The sequence below is a fragment of the Phyllostomus discolor genome, chromosome 4 (genome assembly GCF_004126475.2).
Source record: "Phyllostomus discolor isolate MPI-MPIP mPhyDis1 chromosome 4, mPhyDis1.pri.v3, whole genome shotgun sequence".
Classification (NCBI taxonomy): domain Eukaryota; kingdom Metazoa; phylum Chordata; class Mammalia; order Chiroptera; family Phyllostomidae; genus Phyllostomus; species Phyllostomus discolor.
Window position 1 is genome coordinate 165282013 of NC_040906.2, and position 24223 is coordinate 165306235.

Here is a 24223-nt window from a genome sequence, read left to right on the forward strand (position 1 = left end):
TGACTGGTTGCGGGCCAGGACCCCAGTAGGGGGTGAGTGAGAGGCAACTGAACATTGATGTTTCTCTCCTTCCCTTTCCTCTCTAAAAAATAAATAAATAAGATCCTTTAAAAAATTAAATCTTTACTATATTTTTTCCCATTATACTCCCCTCCCCTAGTAATCAGCACACTGTTGTCCATGTCCATGAGTCCTTTTTCCTTTTTGCTCAGTCCCTCTACCCCCTGACTTCCTCTCCCCTTAGCTGTCATCCTGCTCTCCATCTATGAGTCTCTCCACTTTCCTTGTCAGTTCAGTTTGTTCATTAGATTCCACATATGAGTGAAATCAATATGGTATTTGTCTTTCTCTGACTGGCTTATTTCACTTAGCATAATGTTCCCCAATGTAGTTTTTTTTAACCTTTAATTTTTAAAAAGATTTTATTTATTTTTTTGAGAGAAAGGAAGGGAGGGAGAAAGAAATTCAGAGAAACCTACAGAAACAAGTATAAAGGACACATGGACAAACACTAGAGGTGGGTGGAAATGGAAGGGAGGTGGGGAGGGCTGGGTAGGTGGGCCGGGGTGGGAGTAAAAAATAGAAAATTGTACTTGAACAATAATTAAAATAAAATTTAAGAAAATTCAGAGAAACCTTGATGTGCAAGAGAAACATCAATCAGTTGCCTCTTGTGTGCCCCTAACCAGGGACCTGACCCATGACCCAGGCATGTGCCCTGACTGGCAATCATACTGGTGATCTTTTGGTTCGCAAGCAGACACTCAACCCATTGAGCCACATCCACCAGGGCTTTCTTGGACTTTAAAAAAAATCTTTAATGAATCTATTGGGCTGACATGGGTTAATAAAATTATAAAGGTTTCAGGTGTACAATTCCATAATACATCATCTGTATATTGTATTGTGTTCACCACACCAAGTCAAGTCTCCCCCTTCCACCATTTATGCCCCCCGAACCCCCTCTCACGCCCAGCCCCAAAACCGTTAAAGCACTTCCCTTCTACCTTTTTCATTAGTGCTTGTTTCTGCCTCCTGGCTCCTCTGGTCCCACCCTATGATGAAAGTGCTTAAAGCCGCACGTACTCACCTCCACCTCCACCCCCTACCACATATATAAGAAGGAGCAGAGAAAATTCAGGGGGAGAAGGATAAAGGACTATTCACTCTGAATTAGAACCAGTACCATTTTGAAAAATCAACATATACTATATTTCCTAAAACTGATGGATTGTTCTGAAGTTCCCAGGGTTCTGAGGCTACTGGTTTACTGACAAATCAACATACCCAAGCTTTAGAAGGAAATACTGCCTTGAAAGCACATGTCTGTCACCTTTCTACAAGGAGCTCAAGAATTTCCAAAGGTTTTATTTACATTCTTTTTAATAGAACAGAAAGGTGTGCAGAAATACCAACCTCACTTAATATACACTAAGGAAAATGAACAAAGCTAATAAAACACCCAAAATAAAATCCAGGACTAAACATCTCTTTTCCTTGCCAAAATATAATGAATGGGTCAGAATTTCAGCAAATCCACTGAAAAGCAAACATATGTGACCAATTAAATAAGTAAACTGGACCAGTCATATTAGAAATATTCAAGTACACTTTGGTTCCCCTTTCTCTGAATGAGCTAGAAATCCTGGCTGATGCCTGAAGCTCTGGCCTGACAAAGCCGGCTGTCTCACCAGAGGGTCACGAGCATTTGAAACCCATCATTCGAAACCCATCGCATCATTCAGGTGACGTGCGGGCGACCCCTCCCCCAGAAGCCTCGCTGGGGTTCTAACCCAGTGCCGGATCTTTTCTGATTTGCTTCAAATACTGAAGGACTCAAGTAAAACACACATCATGAGAACCTTCTCTTTACCTTTCTGCTCCAAGAATATGAAGATGCTCCCTTCTCTGTGAGGCCATGACAACAAAATTGCACTGAATGGAGGGATAAAGCGTCACACCGTTTGCAGGAGGGAGGCAGTGGGACCACCTGGAGCTGTCCACAAAGGCCACAACCTGGGATTCACTTGGTCAGAATTCCTTCTCCGTGTGGAGGTTGTCATTTCTTACTGCGGAGGATTGCTCATAAAAATGGCCGCACTAGTTCCCCCACCCTGGGGGAAAGCCTCTTTGCAATGGGACCTCGTGCTCCTACCGTCAGGAGGGAGCCTACTTTCCCACCCTGTTTGTCTACACTTGGCCACACGACTTGCTTTGACCAGCAGGACATCAGCAAATGTGACGCAGGCAGAGGCCTGAAGAGTCTGCCCTCCGGAGCTTGTCCGGTCTGACTCCCGGGAACTGTTCCGTGTCCTGTGAACAAGCCTGGACTGGCGTCCCGGGGGTTGAGTGAGTGCCCAGGGGAAGCTGCCGTCATCCCCACCAGCCCAGGGCAGGTCCCGGACCACCTCACCCCTCCCACATCAGGCCGAACCAAAGGAACCCCCAGTGACCCACACGATTTTGAAGAAAATTGTGGTTGTTTCAAGTTGGGTTTTTTTGGGGGGAAGGGGCGGTTGTTACACAGCAAAAATGAATCCACAGATTCAACTCTGTGTCCCACTTCTTGAACTCTGGCTTTGCTCACAAACGTGAAGGGTTTTGTAGCACTGATCACAAGCAGATGACAAACAGAAGAAAGTGTTTTCCAGAAGTTCCTTTGGGAACTTAAGAGTGCTTCTCAAACTCCTCAGCACTCTCAGAATCACCTCTAGGAACGCAGCCCACAGAAACGCTCATGGAGGGGCACGAGGTACGTGTACACAGAGGGTCTTGTGGCACTGTTTGTAATAGTACAAAAGCACAGAACACCTGAATACCAATCATTATGGAAAAGGATGATAAGTTATGCCTTAAAGTGAAACATAAAAAAGCAGACTTCCAGCCAAGATGGAGGCGTAGGTAGACACACTGTGCCTCCTCACACAACCAAAAGGACAACAATTTAAAAACAAAAAACCACGAGAACTGCCAGAAAATCGAACTGCATGCACCTCTGACAACCAAGGAGTTAAAGAAGAAACATTCATCCAGACTGGTAAGAGGGGCGGAGATGGGCAGCTGGGTGGAGAGGACTAGAGGCAAGGCGGCGGGTGGTGGATCCCGAGAGGTGGTGATTGCAGACTGGGTGGTTCCACATTTGAATGCAGCTAAACTCGGAGGAACAACTGGGGAGCAAAACAGACTGAGCCAGCCAGGGCCCCAGTGCGGGGAAATAAAGCCTCCAAACCTCTGATTGAAAACACCTGTGGGGACTGAGGCAGCAGCAGGAGAGACTCCCAGCCCCACAGGAGAGTTCATTGGAGAGACCCACGGGGTCCTAGAACATACACAGGCCCATCCACTCGGGAATCAGCACCAGAAGGGCCCACTTTGCTTGTGAGAAGTGGGGGAAGTGATTGAAATCCGGCAGAGAGCCAAAAAAGCACCATTGTTCCTTCTCGGACCCTCCCCCACATACAGTGTCACAACCCAGCAACTGAGTTACCCGCCCTGGTGAACACCTAAGGCTCTGCCCCTCATACATAACAGGTGCGTCAAGACAAAAAATTGCCCAAATGAAAGAACAGATCAAAGCTCCAGAACAAATGCAACTAAGCAGCGAAGAGATAGCCGACCTATCAGATGCACAGTTCAAAACACTGGTAATCAGGATTTTCACAGAATTGGTTGAATTTTGTCACAAATTAAATGAAAAAATGAAGGCTACGCTACGTGAAATGAAGGAAAATATACAAGGAACCAACAGTGATGGGAAGGAAACCAGGACTCAAATCAACGATGTGGACCAGAAGGAAGAAAGAAACATCCAAACAGAGAAGAATGAAGAAACAAGAATTTAAAAAAATGAGGAGAGTCTTCCGGCCAAGATGAAGGCGTAGGTAGACACACTGTGCCTCCTCGCACAACCAAAAGAAGGTCAGCAACAATTTAGAAACAAGGTAACAACCAGGTCTGACAGAAAATTGAACTGTATGGAAGTCGGAAAACCAAGGAGTTACAATATACACATTCATGCAAACCAGTAGGAGGGGTGGAGATGGGCAGCCAGGTGGAGAGGGGTCTCGACACAAAACGTAGTGGCACCAGATGCCTAACGCATCCCAGGCGCACAGGCAGCTGGCAGACCCAGTGAGGCGGCGACTGTGAAGCGAGACAATGCTCACAAGGCACCTGGCTATCCAGGCCACATTCACATGCAGATAAACCAGGTGAAATCGGGCAGAGAGACAGACCACACAACCCAGGGTCCCAGCGCCAGCAAATAGAGACTTGGGACACTGACTGAAAACAGCTGTGGGGGTTGAGGTGCAGGGAAAGACTCCCAGCCTCACAGGAGAGTGCGTTGGAAAGACCCACCGAGTCCTAGAACGTGCACAAGCCCACTCAAACGAGAATCAGAACCAGAAAGGCCCAATTTGCTTGGGAGAAGTGGTGGACGTGCTGAAATCTGACAGAAAGAGGAGCAAGCACCATTGTTTCCTCTCGGACCCCACCCCCACATACAATGTCACAACCCATGCGACTAGGTTGCCCTGCCCTGGAGGACACCTAAGGCTCCGCCCCTTACTATGTAACAGGCGTGACCAGACCCCCCCCGCCAAAAATGGCTCAAATGGAAATACAAATCAAAGCCCCAGAGTTAATACTTTTAAGCGACCAACAGATAGCCAGCCTATCAGATGCACAGTTCAAAGCACTGGTGATCAGGATATTCACAGAATTGGTTGAATATGGTCATGAATTAGATGAACAAATGCAGGCTATGATAAGAGAAATGAAGGAAAATGCACAGGGAACCAATAGTGATGGGAAGGAAACTGGGACTCAAAACAATAGAGTGGACCAGAAGGAAGAAAGAATCAACCAAACAGAAAAGAATGGAGAAATAAGAATTCAAAAAAATGAGGAGAAGCTTAGGAACCTCCAGGACATCTTTAAACATTCCAACATCCAAATTATAGGGGTACCAGAAGGGGAAGAGGAAGAGCAACAAGTGGAAAACTTATTTGAAAAAATAATGAAGGAGAACTTCCCCAACTCTGGCAAGGGAAATAGACTTCCAGGAAGTCCAGGAAGCTCAGAGAGTCCCAAAGAAGTTGGACCCAAGAAGGAACACATCAAGGCACATCATAATTACATTAGCCAAGGTAAAAATGAAGGAGAGAATCCTAGAAGCAGCAAGAGATAAGGAGGCAGTTACTTACAAAGGAGCTCCCATCAGACTGTCAGCTGATTTCTCAAAAGAGACCTTGCAGGCAAGAAGGGGCTGGAAAGAAGTATTCCAAGTATTCCAAGAAGTATTCCAAGAAGTCATGAAAGGCAAGGATCTACATCCAAGACTGCTCTATCCAGCAACGCTTTCATTTAGAAGGGAAGGGCAAATAAAGTGCTTCTCAGGTAAGAACAAGTTAAAGGAGTTCATCATCACCAACCCCTTACTTTATGAAATGTTAAAGGGACTTATCTAAGAAAAAGAAGATAAAAAAACATGTACAGTAAAATGACAGCAAACTCACAATTATGAAGAACCACACCTAAAACAAAAGCAAACTAAGCAAACGAGTAGAACAGGAATAGAACCACAGAAATGGAGATCACATAGAGGGTTAGTAACAGGGGAGTGGGAGGAGTAGAAAGGGGGAAAAGGTACAGAGAATAAGTAGCATAGAATGTAGGTAGAAAATAGACAGGGGGAGAATAAGAATAGTATGGGAAATGTAGAAGCCAAAGAACTTATATGTACGATCCATGGACATGAACTAAAGGAGAGGAATGTGGGTGGGAGTGGGTGTGCAGGGCGGAGGAGAGTAAAGGGGGGAAAAATGGGGCAACTGTAATAGCATAACCAATAAAATATATTTAAAAAAAATAATAAAAAGCAAATGGTTAAATGTTTTTTAAAGAAACTATTCTAACCATCCTGTACCTTTCATTTGCCTCAACAAGCATCTCAGCAGACAGAAATCTGAGACTTAACCTGAGGCCACTACTCACTGCACTGGACACTGTCGTTCACACGGCACGACGCCCCAGGACCAGAGGTGCGCAGCCAGTGAGTGGCTGCTTTAGGCAGCCAGGGAACGGGTGGCACGTTTCTGATCAGTCCTCAGAGACGTAATACAAAGAATTCAACTTTTTTCCTGGGCTTTATAGATTTTTAAAAATGTATTGCTTATAATGATCAAAAAGTGAAAAGAACACAAATGTCCGTCAACTAATGAGTGGATAAACCAAATCTGGTATATTCATACAATGGAATATTATTCGGCCACGAAAAGGAATGAAGTACTAATATGTGCTCTAGCATGGATGAACCTTATAAACATCTGCTAAGCACAAGAAACCAGACATGAAAGGTCACATATTCTGTAATTCCAATTATAACGAATGTTGATAAGAGGCAAATCCAAGGAGATGAAAAATAGGTCTGTTGTCAGGAGCAGGAGGAAGGATGAATGGGGAGTGATTGCTAATGGGTATAGGACTTCCCTATGGGGTGATGAAACTGCTCTAAAATTAACTGTGGTGGTGGTTGCTCAATTCTGTGAACATATGAAAAACCACTGGACTGTACAAGTTGAAATGGTAGATTGTATAGTATGTGAATCATATGTCAATACAGTGGTTTCAGGGAGAGAGCCTAGACAGATAGACAATCGATCCACGTTCCATGATGTGGAACGCAGGTCAGCCGTCATTATAATGTAATGTGAACATGCATATTTAAATCCTGGTGAAAATCTTAACCACATCATTTTTCCACTTAAAGGATCCTTTTACTTACTGAAGACTCAGTCTCTAAAATCCGTAAATCCCCAATTTATTGTGGATCTGCCCTAGACTCTAACAGAGGAGAATTAAAGCAAACCAGTAACGACCCAGAGTCCCGGGCTGATACTCCATGGTGTTCTGGCGAATGATAACGAGCCTTGAAAAGGGGGCCTCTTTTGGACAGACGTGCAGAAGCTGAAATAACTATCTGGGTCCCCCAAAGACAGTGTGTGTATATGTGTGTAGGGGGGTGGGTTGGGTTGGAGAGTTTGGGAAAATGTCCTAAGAGTTTGTGAGGTGTAATCTGCTGGTCCACGGGGAGGCTGGCGGACAAGACATCCCCGCCGCGCCCCTCCTCGTCTCCCAGCGCTGCCTCTCCCTGTGGCCTTCACTCCTCTACATACATGTCTTACTTGCATCTGGACTACAGGCTGCTAGACGGGGCCACGAGATAGGCTCCATTTTCTCTCGCAGAATTTAGCAAAGTTCAATATAACCAGCAGGTGACTGACAAATAAAGCAAGTTTGCCCTGGCTGGAGTAGCTCCTTGGATTGAGTGCAGGCCCATGAACCAAAAGGTTACTGGTTCAATTCCTGGTCAGGGCACATGCCTGGGTTGCAGGCCAGGTCCCCTTTTTGCACGGCAACTGATCAATGTATCACTCACACATCAATGTTTCTCTCCATCTCTTTCTCATTCCCTTCCTCCTCTCTAAAAGTAAATAAATAAAATCTTAAAAAAGAAATAAAGCAAGCTCATAAATTAGGTAACTTCAGAATAACAGGTATGATATAGAATTCTCCACTTTACAAAAAGATTCACTGAAAAGTTTCTTTAGGTAACAAACTCCCCTGACAGACATAAAAGATGGGTTTGATTTAGGAAAAGACCTGCTAGCCCTCGGCCCTTTTAGAGGAATCTGTGTTAAGGGTGTACTATGTAGAATGTAGGCTTGCCATTAGTAAGTTCTTGCCTTCACAAGCAGATGCTTGTGAAGACTCCCTTCCCCACTACTGAACCCAGAAACAGACAAGATTCCAGTTAAGGACACTTTCTAGACACTTCAGTCAGAGAGGGGGCAGCTAAAATGAAAGCCTTCTCACACTCAGGGGCTTAGGAGTTGCCCATGAGTAGGGGCTGTGTCCCATCAGAGGGTTAGAGCCCAAGCAGACATAGAAGGGGCCGGGTCCTCACCTCGGGGATCAGCCGCCGCCTCTTCACGCTGGAGACAGGGTCTGGCTGGCCCTCGCTGCCCAGCTGCTTCCGCTTGCTGGAGTCCTGCAGGGCGGTGAAGACGCTGTCCAGAGGGTACTTCTCCAAAGACCTGGAATTCACTGAGCAGTCCAGGGCAGCATCTTCGGCCTCCGTCTCCACTTTCACAGTGTTATTTTTTAGAACTGTGGCAGAGAAGAGACAGGGCTCAGCGGGAGAGACCACTGGGCTGCTCAGAGGCCAGCAGGGTCCCCGAGTGACAGGCTGTTTGCGGGCCACCCTCTGACACTGCGCTCAGACAGTCAAGTGTGGCCAGAGTGAGGCTGCACCTTCCAACCCCGCCATTTTCATCTCGCCGCACTAGTGCTATCCAATAAAACCATGTTCCGAGACCGTTTTGCTCGAACTCGTTTTAAAGTCTTTTTGGGGGGCTGGAAGGAGAGGAGATGCAGGGAGACAAATACTATATTTTCAACATACTTTTAAAGAAAATAGCTCTTGAAAGGCATATAAGATAAGGTGCGAGGGGGAGGGGGAGGGGAATCAGTGGTGGGAGACTTCATTTTGTATCTTTTTATATTTCAATATGTCTGAACCATGTGAATATACGACCCAATAAAATATTAAAGATAATTTTTAATAAGGGATTTTACCTTCTTCTACATCTTCATTGAATTCAGTTGAGTTCATCTTCTAGTCCCACTACATGAAAAGACAAAGACAACGTCCTGATTTACTGCTTGATTTATTTCTTACCTTTCCCTTCCCGTGAGAAACTCCCTCCCCTCCCAACCCTGCTGGCTCCATGGAGTAGAAGGTGGAGTCCACCCTGCTCTGCAACATTATGGAAAATCACATCTTATTCTCATTTGCAGTCGCTCAAAGCAGCCAGGCCTGCTAGGAGCGCTTCTCCAAAACTTTATGTGGGCAAAACGTGTCTCACAGCATCGACCGAGGGCACTTACAGAGCTGGGGGGACGTTATTCACGGAAATCAAGTCTTTTCATGGACTCTGGTTCCAGCAAGCTGTTAGTCCCCGCTTTACACATTCCAGCCACAACAATGAAAAGGCTGACCAAGGATGCGAGCTGTGGGCGCTGTGGACCCGAGCTGGGGTGGTAGGACTCCAGACAGTCCGCAGAGACCAGTGCTGCCCACGGGCGCAGCCCCCAGTCACACAGCTACTGAGGACAGGAGGCATGGCTGGTCCCAATGGAAACACGCATTCTGGACTCCCGAGACTTAGCACAGCAGAAAAGAATGTAAACTATCTCATCAATAATTTTTTATACTGGTTGCATGTTGAAATGATAATATTTTGGGTTGGGCTAACTAAAATATTTTGTTAAAAACAATCTCACCTTTTTGTAATGTGGCTACTAGAAAACTTAAAATGACCCGTGTGGCTTGTGTTACATTTTTATTGGATGGTGCTGGTCCTTCAAAAAACAACTTTCTCTTTCAGAGAAAAAGGCACTGTGGGGTTTTAAAGCTCCCAAGTGCCACACAATCTGGCTCAAGCCCTTCCTTTTTATTGACGAGGGAATGAGACGGGTGCTCGGAAGGTGCGCTGTCCAGGTCTCAGGGTCCGGGGCAGAGCTGCCCCCGACTCCCACGGCCCCAGCTGCAACGGAACAGGCGCCATGACTGACAGCACCAGTAAGTCTCTGGGATTCTTTCCCCCCAGTTACTTAACAGCTTGTCCGTACAAACTACAAGGTATTAACGCGGTAGTGGGAAAGAACATGAGTGACAGCCTCCACTGCCGACCCTGAGGGGTGTGGTTCCCACAGCTGATCACGCCGACTGCAAGTATCACTGGTACTTCAGTTAAGGATCAGAAGGGAGCAGGACTAAGAAGCATCTCCTAAGAAATTTCTATTGCCTGTAGCAGTAAATCATGTTCGTTCCAGGTTTCAGGGTCAGAAGTTAGAACTCTGGATCCCCAAGCTGCATCCCCAATTGTTCCCTGTTCCTTCCACTCAAATAACAGGGCAGTGCTAACAGCAGAGCTTATCGTCCCTGGACCATTTCAGCCACTAAGATGCCAGTTTTAGGAAGAACAAACCCTTATGTCCGGTTTCTCAACCTCAGCACTATTGACCTTTGGGCCAGGAAGTCCTCTGTTGTGGGTCCCTGTCCTGTGTGTTTAGCAGCATCCTGCCACTTGATGCACGGGGCCATTGGTACCCCACTCCCACCCCCAGTCACAAGAATTTAAAATGTTTCTAGAAAAAAAGAAAGAAATTTCTAGCCCTGGACAGGTAGCTCAATTGGTTAGAGCATCATCCTGATACACCAAGGTTGCAGGTCCCATCCCCAGTCAGGGCACACACAGGAGTCAACCAATGAATGCACAGTAAGCGGAACAACACATCGTTTCTCTCTCTTTCTCCTCCCCCCTCCTCCTCCCTTCCTCTCTCTATCTTAAGAAAATACATACATACATACATACATACATAAATTTTGTTCAAAAAAAGAAATTTCAATATGGAAGAGGGATGCCATCTACAGAGTTCAGTAAACCGTTCACGGAGTAGCCGCGAAATGGTCTGTGGTCCACTTACGGCAGCGAGCGGAGGGACGCTGGGGACGGGACGAGACAGAGAGTGCACACAGGTGGCCCAGGCACGGGGTAACTTCAGAACGCACTCACAGCAGCAGCACTTACACAGGCCTTATGGCGTGACACACGGTTCCCCGCGTGTCCCGTTAACTTTGGCACAGGTACAATTTCTCTCATCCCTGTGTCACTAATTTTCAGAGGAATGAATAAGAAAATTTAAGACTTATTTGAGACCAAAATTAGCACTAAAAATAACTCCTACTTAGTAAACTACCTCCTACCCAGAAAAGGTGACACGGAAGGTGATGCTGAGGGAAAATAAACAGGTGAGTGTCCGCAGTCCGAGAGCCGTCTTACCAGAGGCGAGTTCTAGCAAATGCAGCTTCCACTGTGTCCCGGGCAAAGAAACCTCACGTTTGATAACATCCCCGATCTAGGTGTCTCTGGGGGGTCGGGGTGGGGGGCACAGGTAGGTAGGTGGGACTTTCTCATTTACAAGTCAAGCACACGACTGCATTTCAGAAGGTGGGGGGATGACCGACCTTTGCCAGAAATTCAGGTGTCCCGATTCCCAGCCCAGTCAGGGACCTCTCAAGCAGAGGCACTTCAGACCTCACCCGAAGGCCCAAGTGTGGCAACTCCCCTTGGAAACCTGCCACAGGGTCACATGACCCTGCCCCTCAGATCCAGGGCAGAGGTGAGAGCAGCAGCGTGAGACGACGGCTGGCGGAGACAGTGGTGCAGTGCACAAAACAGCACATTCTGGAGAGAAAAGGTGGGAAGGGGAGGAGGTGGAGGATGATTTATTTGTGGGGGGAAATGGGTCATAGTGAAAGAAAACCACAAAGACTCTGGCTAAGTAGAAAAGCATTAAAAAAAAGTGAATCCAAGAAGAAAATAAACTAGGAGTTGATGCAAAAAACAGGAGAGAGAACCACAAGTGCTGAGCAAAGACGGTGTGGTCATCTAACATTACATCCGCCCAGGAGGCAGACAGCTTGGGGCTGCAGTCCGGGGCCGGGCGTGGTCGCTGCCTGGGTGTGACGCAGTGGGCAGGAAGGGTATTTTCTGAACCACCACATGTGACATGACAGCAAGCGACTCAGCACCAGAATTCTGAGCTCCTATGGTTGTTGTATCAGAAAATCCCGGAGGAGCACACATCGGGGCCACCTGTGGTGCGAGGAGAAGCAGAGGGAGCTGGGAAGGCTCGCGGGAGGAGTGGGGCAGGGTGGGGGCAGCTTTACAGGCCTCAGGGTGCCCAGGGTGCATCTGCCTGAGAAAACATTCCTGTGTTCATTTATAGACCAGCGACAGATGTTAGACCAGCCCAGGAGTGACCCAGAACACAGAACGGTGGGCCGCTTCCCTCCCAGCCAGCCAAGAAGCCCTGCTCTTTGGGAAACTGGGGAATTTCCTATTTGCAAGGCCTGGAAAACCCACGACTACTCAATGGGGCCTGAGTGGGGGAGGGACCTCACTAACATCTGCGGCCCTGGAGCGGACACCGCTGGCCGCCTAGCCTGCGCCTCCAGCTCACCCTGCGCTGTTTTAATCCCAATTCTACCAACAAGAAAACTGAGCACATATACCGTAAATATACACAATGTTTACTTGTCCTTGAAGCTGGAAAATATTACATTTTGACTAAGGAAATAAAATATTTGAATATTGGAAGGGGAGACAGAGGGCAGGTCAGTTGCCAGGGTCGCACAGCTGTAAGAGGGAGGACCAGGGCTAAAACCGAGTCTGCGAATCCCTCCCACCAGCCACCCGGAGAGCAATACTAACAGAATCCTCCATCTTCCGTTGAGGTTCTTCAGCCTTGGAGTTCTCATTCCAACAGCAGCTGGAGCATCCAAATCTCCTTTTATCTCCATGGAGCTACCTGGAAAACCAGTGTGCCCCGTGCTTATAAACAGACTCCAGCCCAGAGTACAGAAGTTTCTACCAGAGGGATGTCCCTCTAGGTGGGTCCCTTCCAGGCATCCTGAGCCAATGCAGCGACAGCTCACCAACCACGTCAGGGCTGAGTGGAAAGGGGACCCACGTGCTATCTCCACTTCCTGGTGATCTGCACCCTGAAGGTCGCAGGGTTGCTTCTCCTGGGTGGATACCAAGGATCCGGATGCCAAGCATGCCTCAGAAATTCCTTCCGCTACTTAACTACAGGTTACGTGGGAGCCTCCAGCCAGCACAGCCCCCACCTTCCCAGGACAGGAGCACTGCAATCCCCCCTGCCTGCCGGGCCTCCTAGAATTCCCCATTCTAACATTCTCTCCTTTTCCAAACCTTCCTCCTCTCACCACGCATCTCAGACTGTGAGAAAACCTGTGCAACCAGAGATTACAGAGATTAGCAAAAATGTAGGTTTTCCGGTTCCTGAAAATCAGCTTTCGTGGGGTGGCTGTTGCATGGAAGAGAAGACAAGACACAAAATCTTTTTTTCCCTTTTTGGCTAGGTGACACATGCACATGAAAACAATATTCAAAAGCTATAAAAGAAACCCTGACCAAACCCCCGACCAAAACCAAGGACGATGGGAACACGGGTCAATGAGACCTGTGTGGCTTGCTGCTGCCTCCAGCCAGCTAAGCCAGCACAGGTTCTGAGACATCAATGACCTATGGAAGATAACTCTCAAATAGGGCTAATCTCAGTGAAATCCTTTTAAACAACAAACAAAGAGCTCAGGAAGCCTCAGGTGAAGTGACTGCCATAGTTACAGAAAGGTTTTCAAGGGCGCAGAGCTTGCAGGAGTATGTATGACGTTCCCCAGTCGCTATCCTTCAGCAAGAGTGAGACGGGCAACATTCGGCCTTCCGTGCACGGGTGTAATCTCGTTTGTGGCTGAGGGGAGGTCAGACAGTCACCAGAAAAGTCTCCAGTTTACAAAAAGCACAAAAGAGAAGGTAAGAAGGTAATCCCAAATGTTCATAAGTAAAATGCTTTAGCCACTCAAATATCAAATTACAAAGGCTAAGTTGCTTAAACTGGCGGCATACATGCCACAACTGGCCGGGCTGCCCCCAGGCCTCATGCTGAGATGAGGCTGGATCTGAACCCCGAACATCCCGAGAACCTCAGCATGTCCCTGGCTTGGGGCAGGAAGTGGGGCTGATGAGGGAAGACATCCGTGAAGAAAGAAGAAGAGAAGGCAGAGAAGTGAGAACCATTCACTGGTGCTTAGAAACGACCAATTCTAAGAGATGCCACGAGGCAATGGAAAATCTGGAAAGATTTACAATTACAGGTCATATTTTTATATTCACATTTTTAGAGTTAATTTAGGAAGAGAAGACACAAAATCTTTTGTTCCCTTTTTGACTAGGTGACACACGCACATGAAAACAATATTCAAAAGCTATAAAAGAATATTTGGTTAAGAAGTCCACTGTCCTCCAGTCACCAGGCCACTCTCTTGGAAGCGCCCATGTTATTTTCCCCACATGTCCTACTGAGGACATTCTGTGTCCGTGGTTCTCACAGTGTGCTTCATGCACCGTGGCTCACCACTGGCGGTTTACATAGTCTCTCCCCCCAACCCTGCCACCAGTAGGGTCAAGTTGGTAGCTTGAAAGTAGCCATAGTGAGAGTATTTTACACCATGGAAATAGACACTTTTACAACCAGGGCATTTTTTTTCTTTCTTTTTGGAGAGCAAGTTTACTAGTACATCTAAGACCCTTTCAGAGAGGTCCACAAGGTCAAACTTATTTTCATTAAAAAAAAAAAAAAATTATTTATTTATTTATTTTGAGGGAGGGGAAGGGAGGGAGGAGAAAGAGAAAAATATCGACATGAGAGATATCGAATGGTCGCCTCTCCCACAGGAATTGAACCGGTGACCTCTCAGTTTGCAGAACTGGCCCACACCAGTCAGGGCCAAAACTATTTTCATAACAACACCGAGGTGCCATTGCCCCTTTTCTCATCTGGGTATAGCAGAATTTTCCTGAGGCTATGTGATATACAAGTTTGCAGAAGACTGAACACAGAGGCAGCTCTGAAAACTCAGCTGTCTTCTATTAAGTCAGAGATTAAAGAGATCAGCAAAAATGTAAATTATACCATTCATTTCACTAAGATTTGGGGGGTGAATACTTAATTTTCATAAAAGATGTTACTGACATTAACTTGTACTGAATTTATTATGGTCATTATTAAACAAATTAATAAATATTTGTTTTAATTTCTAACACAGTAAATACTGACAGATATAACTCATATTAATAAAAGCTCTTTGGGGTCCTCAACAAATCTTAAGAGTATAAAGCGATCCTGAGAATAAAAGGTTTAAGATCCTCATTCCTTGCTTTTTTTCTCCCACTTAATGTATCATGGAAATTTTATGTCTTTTTTTAGTTTGAGTTCCCCTAGAGGCAAATTTTGAGACAAGGATTTGGAGCCATTTCTTTGGGAAGAGAGAGCAGGGCTAAAACTCTGTAAGGGGCACATTCGTGGGGACAGGGGACACCCCTGCTGCAGGCCGCGCTGAAGGAGCACAGGGCCGTCCCAGCCTGGGGGGTCGGGGGGGGGGGGGGGGTGTCAAGCTCCTGAAGGCAGAAGCCCTGCTGTGGCCTTTCTTTCCAGCTGCTCACCACACTGCACCCTACACCGGGCGCAAGGTGCTGCGCTACGAGCTTCACCGTGCACTTAACCTAATCATCCTGCGAGGCAGAAACTCTTGTTTGTCTCATCTTACAAGTGAGGAAACTGAAGCACAATTTTAGAGCCAAAGGGACCTCAGAGACCATCTTGTTTTATAGGCATGGGGCCGGAGGCTCAGGAAGGGTAGGAACAAGCTGATGATCACACTGTCAGAAATGGCTTCTTGTCTCCCCGCCCGGTGCTCTGGTGGCCCCGGGGCCCCGGCAGGCAGGGAATCCACCGAACGTACCACTTACTACAGGGATCACAGCCAACACCTGGGAGGACCTGGAGGATGAAGACGGGTCTCTGGGAACTTCTGTCGGAGGGGAGGACGCGTAAATACCAGAAGATAAAAGTGACAGGAAGGAAAGAGCAGTCAGAACCCCCAGGTTAGAAGACACTACACCAGGGTTTCTATAACAACGCACTCACATCTAGTAAACACAGCCTGCGTGCCACAGCTGTGCAGAAGACCACCCATGCTTCCGATGTGGTGCTCTAGATACAAGTAATTTTAAACTTTAACAGATACCTACAAGACTTTTTTCCTTTGCAGGGGAGAAATGTTAATCCAAGATAATTCTAGGGGGGAGGTCTTCTTCAAAAATAACTTTGTTAGTGTTCAAATGGGCACATCTTGATCTTCCTCACAACCTTCAGTTTATAAAGACCTAAGATCAAATCTTTCCACCACTTACACAGCCTCACACACTTGACAAATATGATATGTTGTCACCATAATGAGCCACGGCCACAAGGGCAAAGCCAAGAGCCTGGGCCAGGAGGCCTTTCATCTCACAGCTGTTCTCAGGTGAAGCACGGGCGGAGCTCCAGGGTCAGACTCCTCCTGGTGCGGAGGGAGCCCTCCAAACCACCTGCCATGATGACTGACAAATTCCACAAAAAGTTGCAAAGAAAATGGAAGGGACAGCGCACTGAATGTGACCTGGACCAAGACCACCATTGGTCACCCCTGCTGTTTCTATTATAAAAGTTAGGAAGTCAACCTCTACACATTTTCTCATCATGTGACTCAGAAACCTCTACTGACAGAAAGAGCTGAGCATTAAATTATGTGTAAAGATTCAAAATCAATTGTTCATTGCAGGGCTATCCAGTCAATAACAACATACGTCCTAGAGCAATGGGGGTGTCTCAGCTACATAATAAAAAACGGCATAAAGCAGCTGGAAGGAAATATGCCCAAAGAATGGTAATTACTTCCAGTTAGGAGGATTATGATTTTTTCTTTTTAATTTTTAAGTATTTTATTTATTTATTTTTAGAGAGAGCAGAAGGGAGGGAGAAAGGGAGAGAGACATCGATGTGCAAGAGAAACGTCCTGGGCCAGCTGTCTCCCCGCACCCGCAGTGGGGACCTGGCTGCGACCCAGACACGTGCCCCGACCAGGACGGAACCAGTGACCTTCTGCTTCGCAGGATGATGCCCAACCCACTGAGCCACACCAGTCAGGGCAAAAAAGCAATTTTTAAATGAAAAAAGAAGTACAGTAATCTTTATTTGTCAGGTCACATTCTAAGTTCCATCCACAAAACAGGAATGAGCAAGAATATAAAATCAAATCATTACATTTCAACAACTGACAAACTAGTGAAGACCTTTCACTCCCTAACTGGTCCTGAATGACTGCCTCCGAAGGTGTACGAAGCCCCTCAGCGTGTGGAGAGGGGTGGATCATGAACCCAGGTGTGCGCACGGTCCTAGCTGGGTGCCAACAGCCAGGCCGTCGGAGGCTGCGTGGAGTGGAGAGCAGCTCCATGGCTGACTGGGGCCTGATGCCTGCCCTGCTGGGTTTCTGCATTCTGGACGGCAGACGGCTGTTACATGAGGTCCCCTCTTCGGGCTTCTCTTGTGACTGAGCACCCTGGGAGATGTTCTGACCCTCTCCTTTCACTCCACCTAGAAAGTGGACCAAACTGGGCTGTCGGAGGTGTGCTCCAGGGTCCCTGGCTCCAGCCAGGGTGAAGCGGCAGGCAGCAGTGGGGGCAGAGAGAAGGTGAGGAGGTCTGGGGAGCGGAGAAGTGGCCAGGCCACAGAAAAAGGAAGGGGCATAGTGAGGTCACTGGTTACAAGTGGGTAGGAAGGAGTCACGCAGTTGTTGGCTGTGGGGTAACTTTCCGTGTTAAAAGCTGGGTGCAAGGCCACAGCAAGGTGAGCAGGGGACGCCTGGCATGGTGATTCCCTGGCAAAGGGTCACTGGTCTCTTCCCTAAATGTCCCTCAGGTTTCCAAAGGAAACGCTCCCTAGCGCTGCCCATAGGGGTGGGACTGCCCTGGGGTGCCCCTCTCCCAAGTTCTCCTAGAGCCGGCCGCTCAGGGGATCAGCCAGACCAGGCCTCCGCTGCGAGCAGCAGCATCGAGCTAATCAGAGGCGCCAGAGGCTTGTGGCTGGCCCAGAGTCACACAGGACAAACAGCAGGCCCAGAAATGGGAAGTACTTGGGCTTCCTGAAACCCCAAGGTTCAAATCCCAGCCAGCTGACTCAGGACTGTGCCCCATTAAATCAGAAACGTCCACTGCACTTGGGACTTACCGCTGGGCTGCGGTGCAGGTCCGGGAACGCTGGCTCCTGCCCGGCAGCCCTGAACTCAGGACACTTGGCGGCAAATCCTCACCTCCCAAGTCACATTTCCAGATATACAGTGATGCAAACTCTCACCGGGAACGGAGGTCTCCTTGGGAATGTGAGCCCGAGAAGATGAATGTGATTGGAACCTGAGACCAGGGGGATGGTGGCTGTGAAGCACTGCCACATACAGAGGTACAGCAGAGACAATATGCTCCAACCATCTGAAAGGCCACTATCAACACACTCAGGGATTTAAAAGTTCCACTAGGAACTAACTAAACCTTACTTCATCCTTTGGTCAATTGTTTCACGATTTGTAATTTTTTAAAATTGACTTCAGAGAGAGGAAGGGAGGGAAAGGAGGGAAGGGAAGGAGAGAGGTCGCTTTGTTGTTCCACTGATTTATGCATTCGTTGGTTGTTTCTGGTGTGTGCCCTGACTGGGGACTGAACCCACAGCCTTGTCGTATTGGGATGGCGCTCTAACCAACTAAGCCAGTCAGCCAGGGCTCAACGGTCACACACGATGTGACTTCCTGACACCCGTCTCCAGCAGGTCATGCTGATTTTTGAAAATGAAACAAAGAAAAGGAGGACAGCAGCTGACATGCACGGAACACTGGCCCCACGCTCTACCAGTTTCACACGTTAGCCCACACAGTCTTCACGAGGGCCCACTCATTCTGCAGAGAGAGGACCAGGGGCCAAGCAATCTGGGCCTCACTTGGAGGAGGGCGCCGCAGAAAGCAAGGAGAGGGAAAGGAGTGTGGTGCACTTCGGCCTGAGGGGCTCGTTCCAGCCTTCCAAGAAGAGCTGGGACACAGCGGGGCATGGCTGCCCTTTCCTGCTGAGCACCCACTGGAGGCCGGGGTCCGATGCAGGAGCAAGTCAACTGGCCGCATGGGCCCCAGACCGCCAAGGGAGACTACAGCAGCTGATCTCGCAGAAAATGGGATTCCCTACTAAACTTTAAGGTCAGGTAGAAAAGGGTTCAAACCCTAGCTCCACTTCCAATTAACTTCTAACACTGGGCAAGTTCCCTACCCACCCAAACCTTGGTTTTTCTGCAAAATGGAGCTGCACACACCACCTCATTCAGAGTTTTAGTGAAAACTACCGAGAAGAAAGTACCTTGGCACACAGCACTCAGTAAATGTTACCTATTATAAAGCCTTTTTTAAAGAAAAAAGATGTATGAAGTGCATCTTAACAGTGACTACTTTTTAAAACTTAAAATTAAATGACTTAAAGCTTTTGGAAAGGTTTGTATGACTTGTCTTTCAAATGAAAGAAACAAAGAAACTGAAGGGTGACATCACATGGAACGCTCTCCCCAAGGACAGGAAGAATGTTCCCAGGCCACGAACTCTCACACCGGTCTCTGAATCTCCAGGAACGGCCGGGAGTCTTGGGGTTCTCAGAGCCCGGCCCTCTCGGCAGTGGCACCCTGCCCATGGGACTCACAGGACATGTTCACAATTTGTTTTTATTTTTAGACACATCTGCACATGCTGTTTGAAAAATGCCAGACCTCACAAAACCAGGGCAATTTACCCTGAGTCTCTCCAAAGCTGTAATTGTCACTGCCTTCCTTATTCAGTCAGAGCACAGCCTCATCTTTCCACAGGCAGCGAAGTGCAACCACACAGCCCTGCCTGCCTGGGACTTGGCGTCTCACCCTTCCGACACTGCGTCTTCAGAAAGTGACTAAACCTGATGTCTTCCTCAGCAAAAGGATTCTACTCAATTTAAGCGCTCCCTGGGCTCATGAAGGGCAACCTCCTTAGGTGCCAATGGTAGGAGGTTGTAACTTTAACCTTGTAACTTGTAACTTTAACCTTGTAACTTTAACCTTGGCACCCAGAAGCCGGGGGTCAAGGAGGAAAAGAGGGCCAGCACATCCCAGCAGCCACCCATGTGACTGACTGGACAATGGTGACTAATTTTCCTAGGAGGTGTAAACTGGGTTTCCTCTGTACTTCCCACTTTTTCAAGTCTGTTGTCTTGTGACCACACAAGCTAATTAGAGTCAGCGCACAATGTGGTGTAAACTAACGCCCACCCCACCCTCAAACCTCCATCCTTTGATCTACTAGCTTTATACTCAAACCATCAACCCCCTGCACATAAGATCAGTAAGTGATTTATTCAACTGAGCAATCAATGCCCTTTAGACACTGATGCAACTGTGTTTCACTGGCCAATAGTAGTGGAAGATCAGGCCAGAGAAGAGGAAAAGTGGCCATTGGTTCTAAACAAAACACTGTACTACTAAGAGGGCTGACTTTGTACGGGTTGCAAGTTGGATTAAAGTGGAGGAAAGGCATGTTACCAGGTAAGCTGCTGAGAACAACTCAGCTCTGAAACAACAGTTTGTAAAAGTCTGGTCATTGGGTGACGAATAGAACCGCCACCCCGAGTGAACAGCACCTCTCCACAGAAGGCCTGATGCCACATGGAGAGCTCTCTTAGCTTGGCATGAGTGGGTCATGTGTGACAGCTAGTTCCAGAAACCACAAGAGCTTTGGGCTCAAAGAATAACGTTGCAGGATATACTGGAGCATCAGAAGGGCGAGAAGAGCAACTGTCCCATCTGGAGGAGCAGGAAACAGCAGGAGCAAGGCGCTGTGCATAAAGCGCATTAAAACATCCTTGTTTCTGGCATATGCATTATATGTGACTTTAAATGGGATTTAAAAAAAATTACCATACAGTCAAATTTACTCTCTGGAGGGAAGGGTGTACAGTTCCGTGAAAAGGCACAGGTATACCTCCCTATAAGCACCAATGAGAGGACACAAAAAAGTTCCATCACCCCAAAGATGAATTCTACAAATAATCCCTCCAAACTTACGTTAGTAGAAAATGGGCACAATGAACAATAAGGACGGCAACCATAATTCTCCACTTGTCATCAAAATTAAGTGCCAGAAACAAAACACTGCACCCTAGCCTCTCGTACACTGCCACCACGCTGTTTTTGTTGGCCGGCAACCTTCATGTGTTTCTACATTATAAAATTTGAGATGCATGTTGTTTCTTTCCTCAGTGAGTCAGGGGCTTCCTGGACAGCTCTGAAGAGTGGCAGGTAAGCCGTTCTTTCCTGTGGGACATTATCACCCAATCAAACCTCTACCATGGTTGATTCCAATTTTCTTCTCCCTGATTATTAGACAATTCTGTTATTCCTTTGGGATGCTTAGTAACTTAGAAGTGACACCAAAAGGGAAAGTGTTAATTAAGTGTGTCGATGTGATACCCTTCAATAGACTGGCATGCTGACTACCTTGTCTGCTAGGTCCTAACTGGCCTGTTGCAATTATTAGTGCTTTGTATGTGGTGGTGGCGAGGATATAAAACTTCTCTCTTAAATTACTTCAACAAGGAGATGGTGTCTCTGGTAAAATCCACATTCAGTGGCAGGAGCTTTTACCTGACAAATTTTAAAGGCTCCATGAATTTCACTTCAAGGGCCATGTGCAGATAGGTTAACCCACAAGCAGTAACAGGCTGCACTGACTCCCACCTTCCATCTTGGAATGGAATCCAAGAAGCTCTCCATTCATTTAGCAAATGTTTATTGAGCACCTACTAAGTTATCAAACACTGAGGTGGTGGCTAGGGGTGGAAAACTTAAAATACAAAATCTTGAACAAATCTCATTATTGAGAGTGAGGGAACTAACAGGGTCCTGTGCGGTGATAAAACCCCACAAACTAGGTAGGGGTCATTGTTTTTAAAAAAGGGCGGAGTAGGGTTGGGGGTGTAGAAAGCAAAAGAGCTTCCTCTGTCCCTCTTCTTTATATACCAAATCAGGCCCAGAGCTCAGTTTCCTGCAACATTAACTTTGTGACACCCTACACATTGCCCCGTGTGCGTTAAACACTCCAAAGTTACTTTAAAAAAAAAGAAATTGAACATTTCCGACTCTGAAGCGTTGACCACTATTCCACGCACCCTTGTCTGGTTAGCTTTGGTGCGTAAAATTCTTTCCGATAGGCCACCTGAGGAATCGTTTTACCTCTGTGAAAACACCTGGTTTTAAAAAAATGTATGTCTAGGTAGACAGGTCTTCCTAGGGTTTGCTGCACAACTCACCGATAAGGAGAGGGCAAAGTCTGCGTGGGTAATCACGTTTGCGAAAATAGCAAAAGTGAGAGGTCAGGGGCAGCGGCGAAAGCCCCAAGCTCCAGTCGCGGCCGCCCGTGAAGGCCTGTCGAGAGCCAGGGTGCACACCCAAAGGAACCGGGCCCCCTCCAGCTCCCGGACAGCGGGAACCGCGAACTGCGCCGTGGACGACGGGGAAGGAGCGCTACGCCCCCTGGCGGCGGGGCCCGTCTCCGTCCGCTCCCGGCGGCAACCGCCGCGAGCCGGCCTCACTCGATTTGCAGACCCCGGAGGTAGCGTCCCTCCGAGCGCCGGCTCTCCTGGCCTCCCGCGCCCCGCTCGGCATCTCCCCACAGTCCCCGCCCCCCTGTTCCGCTCAGACACCCCCTTCTTCACGCCGAAACGTCCCCCGCCGCAGCCCGGCCGAGCGCGGGCACCGAGTCCCCGCGATCTCCACAGAGCCTTCCGGCGGGCCCGGCTGTTACATCGCGGCGCCAGGCAGGGGAGCGGGGCCGGCGCACGGCGCGAGTGGAGCAGCAGCGGCGGCAGCACGGACTATTCCACTCCGCGCCTCCCCCACCCCCGCGCGGCGAGCGTGCTCCCGGGGACGCCATGGAGCTGCCGCGTTCCGAACGGCACAAAGGGGTGCGCAGCACAATGGGCGCGGCGAGCCCGTGGGCGCCGGGCGCTTGCTCGGCCGCACGTCCCTGCGCGGGGGTAGGCGCTCCTCCCGCCGGGCGCGCTCAGGGCAGCCCCCCTTTGCGTCCCCTCCCCTGCTCCCGCCCCCACCCCGGCATGGATGTTGCACCACTCTCTAGTCCGTCTGCCCTGGAGCTGCCGCCGCCGCGCAGCCAGCTTGGTCCGCCCCGCGCTTACCTGGGACACGAGTTCTGTACTTTGCAGAGCGGGCCCGCGCCGAGTTTGGGCGCCACGTGGGGTGCGGGGTAGCGCAGGTCCGGGGAGCTGAGGACTCGCGCGACGGCCTGGCCGGGGCGGCCCGGGGAGTTCCTGGGGGCGGCGGGCGGGCGCCGTGTATTTTCCCCTCTCTTTGTGTGTGTCCGTGCGCTGCGCTCTCGCGTGACGTGACGGGACTCCGTGTGTCATTTCCGCACAAGGACACAGGAGCCCCCGCCGCATTGGAACCACAACCCCTCCGCCCCCACCCCTGGCCCGCCCCTCCCCCTCAGCGGGGCACACGCGGGACCAGCGGCGGCGCTCGGGCGTGAACGGCCGCGGCGGGGAGCTGGGGCGCGCAATCCGGGGACCCAGGCGGCCCCGCGCGCTTGGCGGGTGCCGCGCTGCTCCACGTGGGCCCGCGCCGGTTGCCCGGGCGTGGGGCGGAGGCCGCGCACCCACGGCGCTCCAGGGCAGCGCTGGCTAACAATGACTGATCCCTGCACACAGTGTGTTCTCTCCTCCGCGACTTATGTATCTAAAACGTGGTTTCTCAGACCCCAGGAGTTTGACTTGAAAAGCCTCTTTTTTTACTTTTTTTTTCTTCGCGGGACGGCAACTGTGCGGGGGCGTTCCCTCCCCTATCGCCCGCGCCTCTCCCGAATTCTTAGCATTTCCGTGGTTCCTTAGGCCCCCAGGCGGGTGTTCCCGCGCCGAGCTGGGCACAAAGACATAGGGGCGCAGGGACCCCAGTGGCCCTGAGAGCCAGCATGAAGTCGAGGGCTGTTGGAGAGCGACCGGAGCGCTGGGAAACGCTGGCTCTGGCCACTCCCCCAGCGCAGTAGCCGCCCTCTGTTGTGAGCTCGAGAGCTAAAAATCTGCCTTCTACTTGTAATCCGAAGTTTTGAGGCTACAAAGTGAGAGATTCAGAAGTGCGCGGGCTCACAGACCCACATACCACACACAAACCCACGGGATAGCTGCACCCAGCGCTTAAAATAGAAAAACACGAGTCACCATCTGAATAAAGGCTGATTCTCGAGACTCCTGTAACTCCGAACTGGAGATTTCAACCTGATAAATATACAACCTACCACTCGGGTATTTTCTCAAGTCTCAGTGACTTTAAGGGGTGGGTGTGGTGGGGAGGGTCGGAGAAGCCCAATCCAACAGTTAAACCACGTTTACATTTCAGGCTAACAGCGAAAATGTAAATTTAAAAAAAAAAATCCTTTAATTTGCCTATCGAAGTGTAAGAAGGAAAATGCAAATGAGCCCATCTGCTGCTCCCAGCTGACTGGCTGCTAGAGAGGAGGGCCATGTGGCCCAGCCCTGCGTGGTCAGTGAATAGGTAGAATAGATTTTAAAATAAGGCATATGCTGGATCCTTGCTGCCTTGTCCCGGGAAGGGATTGAATTAACCGTAC

General features: G+C 48.9%; 1 protein-coding gene across 1 annotated transcript in view; it reads right to left on the bottom strand.

Moving 5' to 3' along the window:
* Positions 1–23886, bottom strand: part of BEND3 (BEN domain containing 3) — a 38318-nt gene extending 14432 nt beyond the window's left edge. Inside the window, exons 1-3 of the mRNA XM_028510605.2 lie at positions 22779–23886; positions 8641–8689; positions 7970–8172 (exon numbers count right to left, since the gene is read on the bottom strand). Coding sequence (XP_028366406.1) covers positions 7970–8172; positions 8641–8677 — 240 coding nt within the window. The 5' untranslated portion in view covers positions 8678–8689; positions 22779–23886. The remainder of the gene's footprint in view (positions 1–7969; positions 8173–8640; positions 8690–22778) is intronic.
* Positions 23887–24223: the final 337 nt, after the last annotated feature.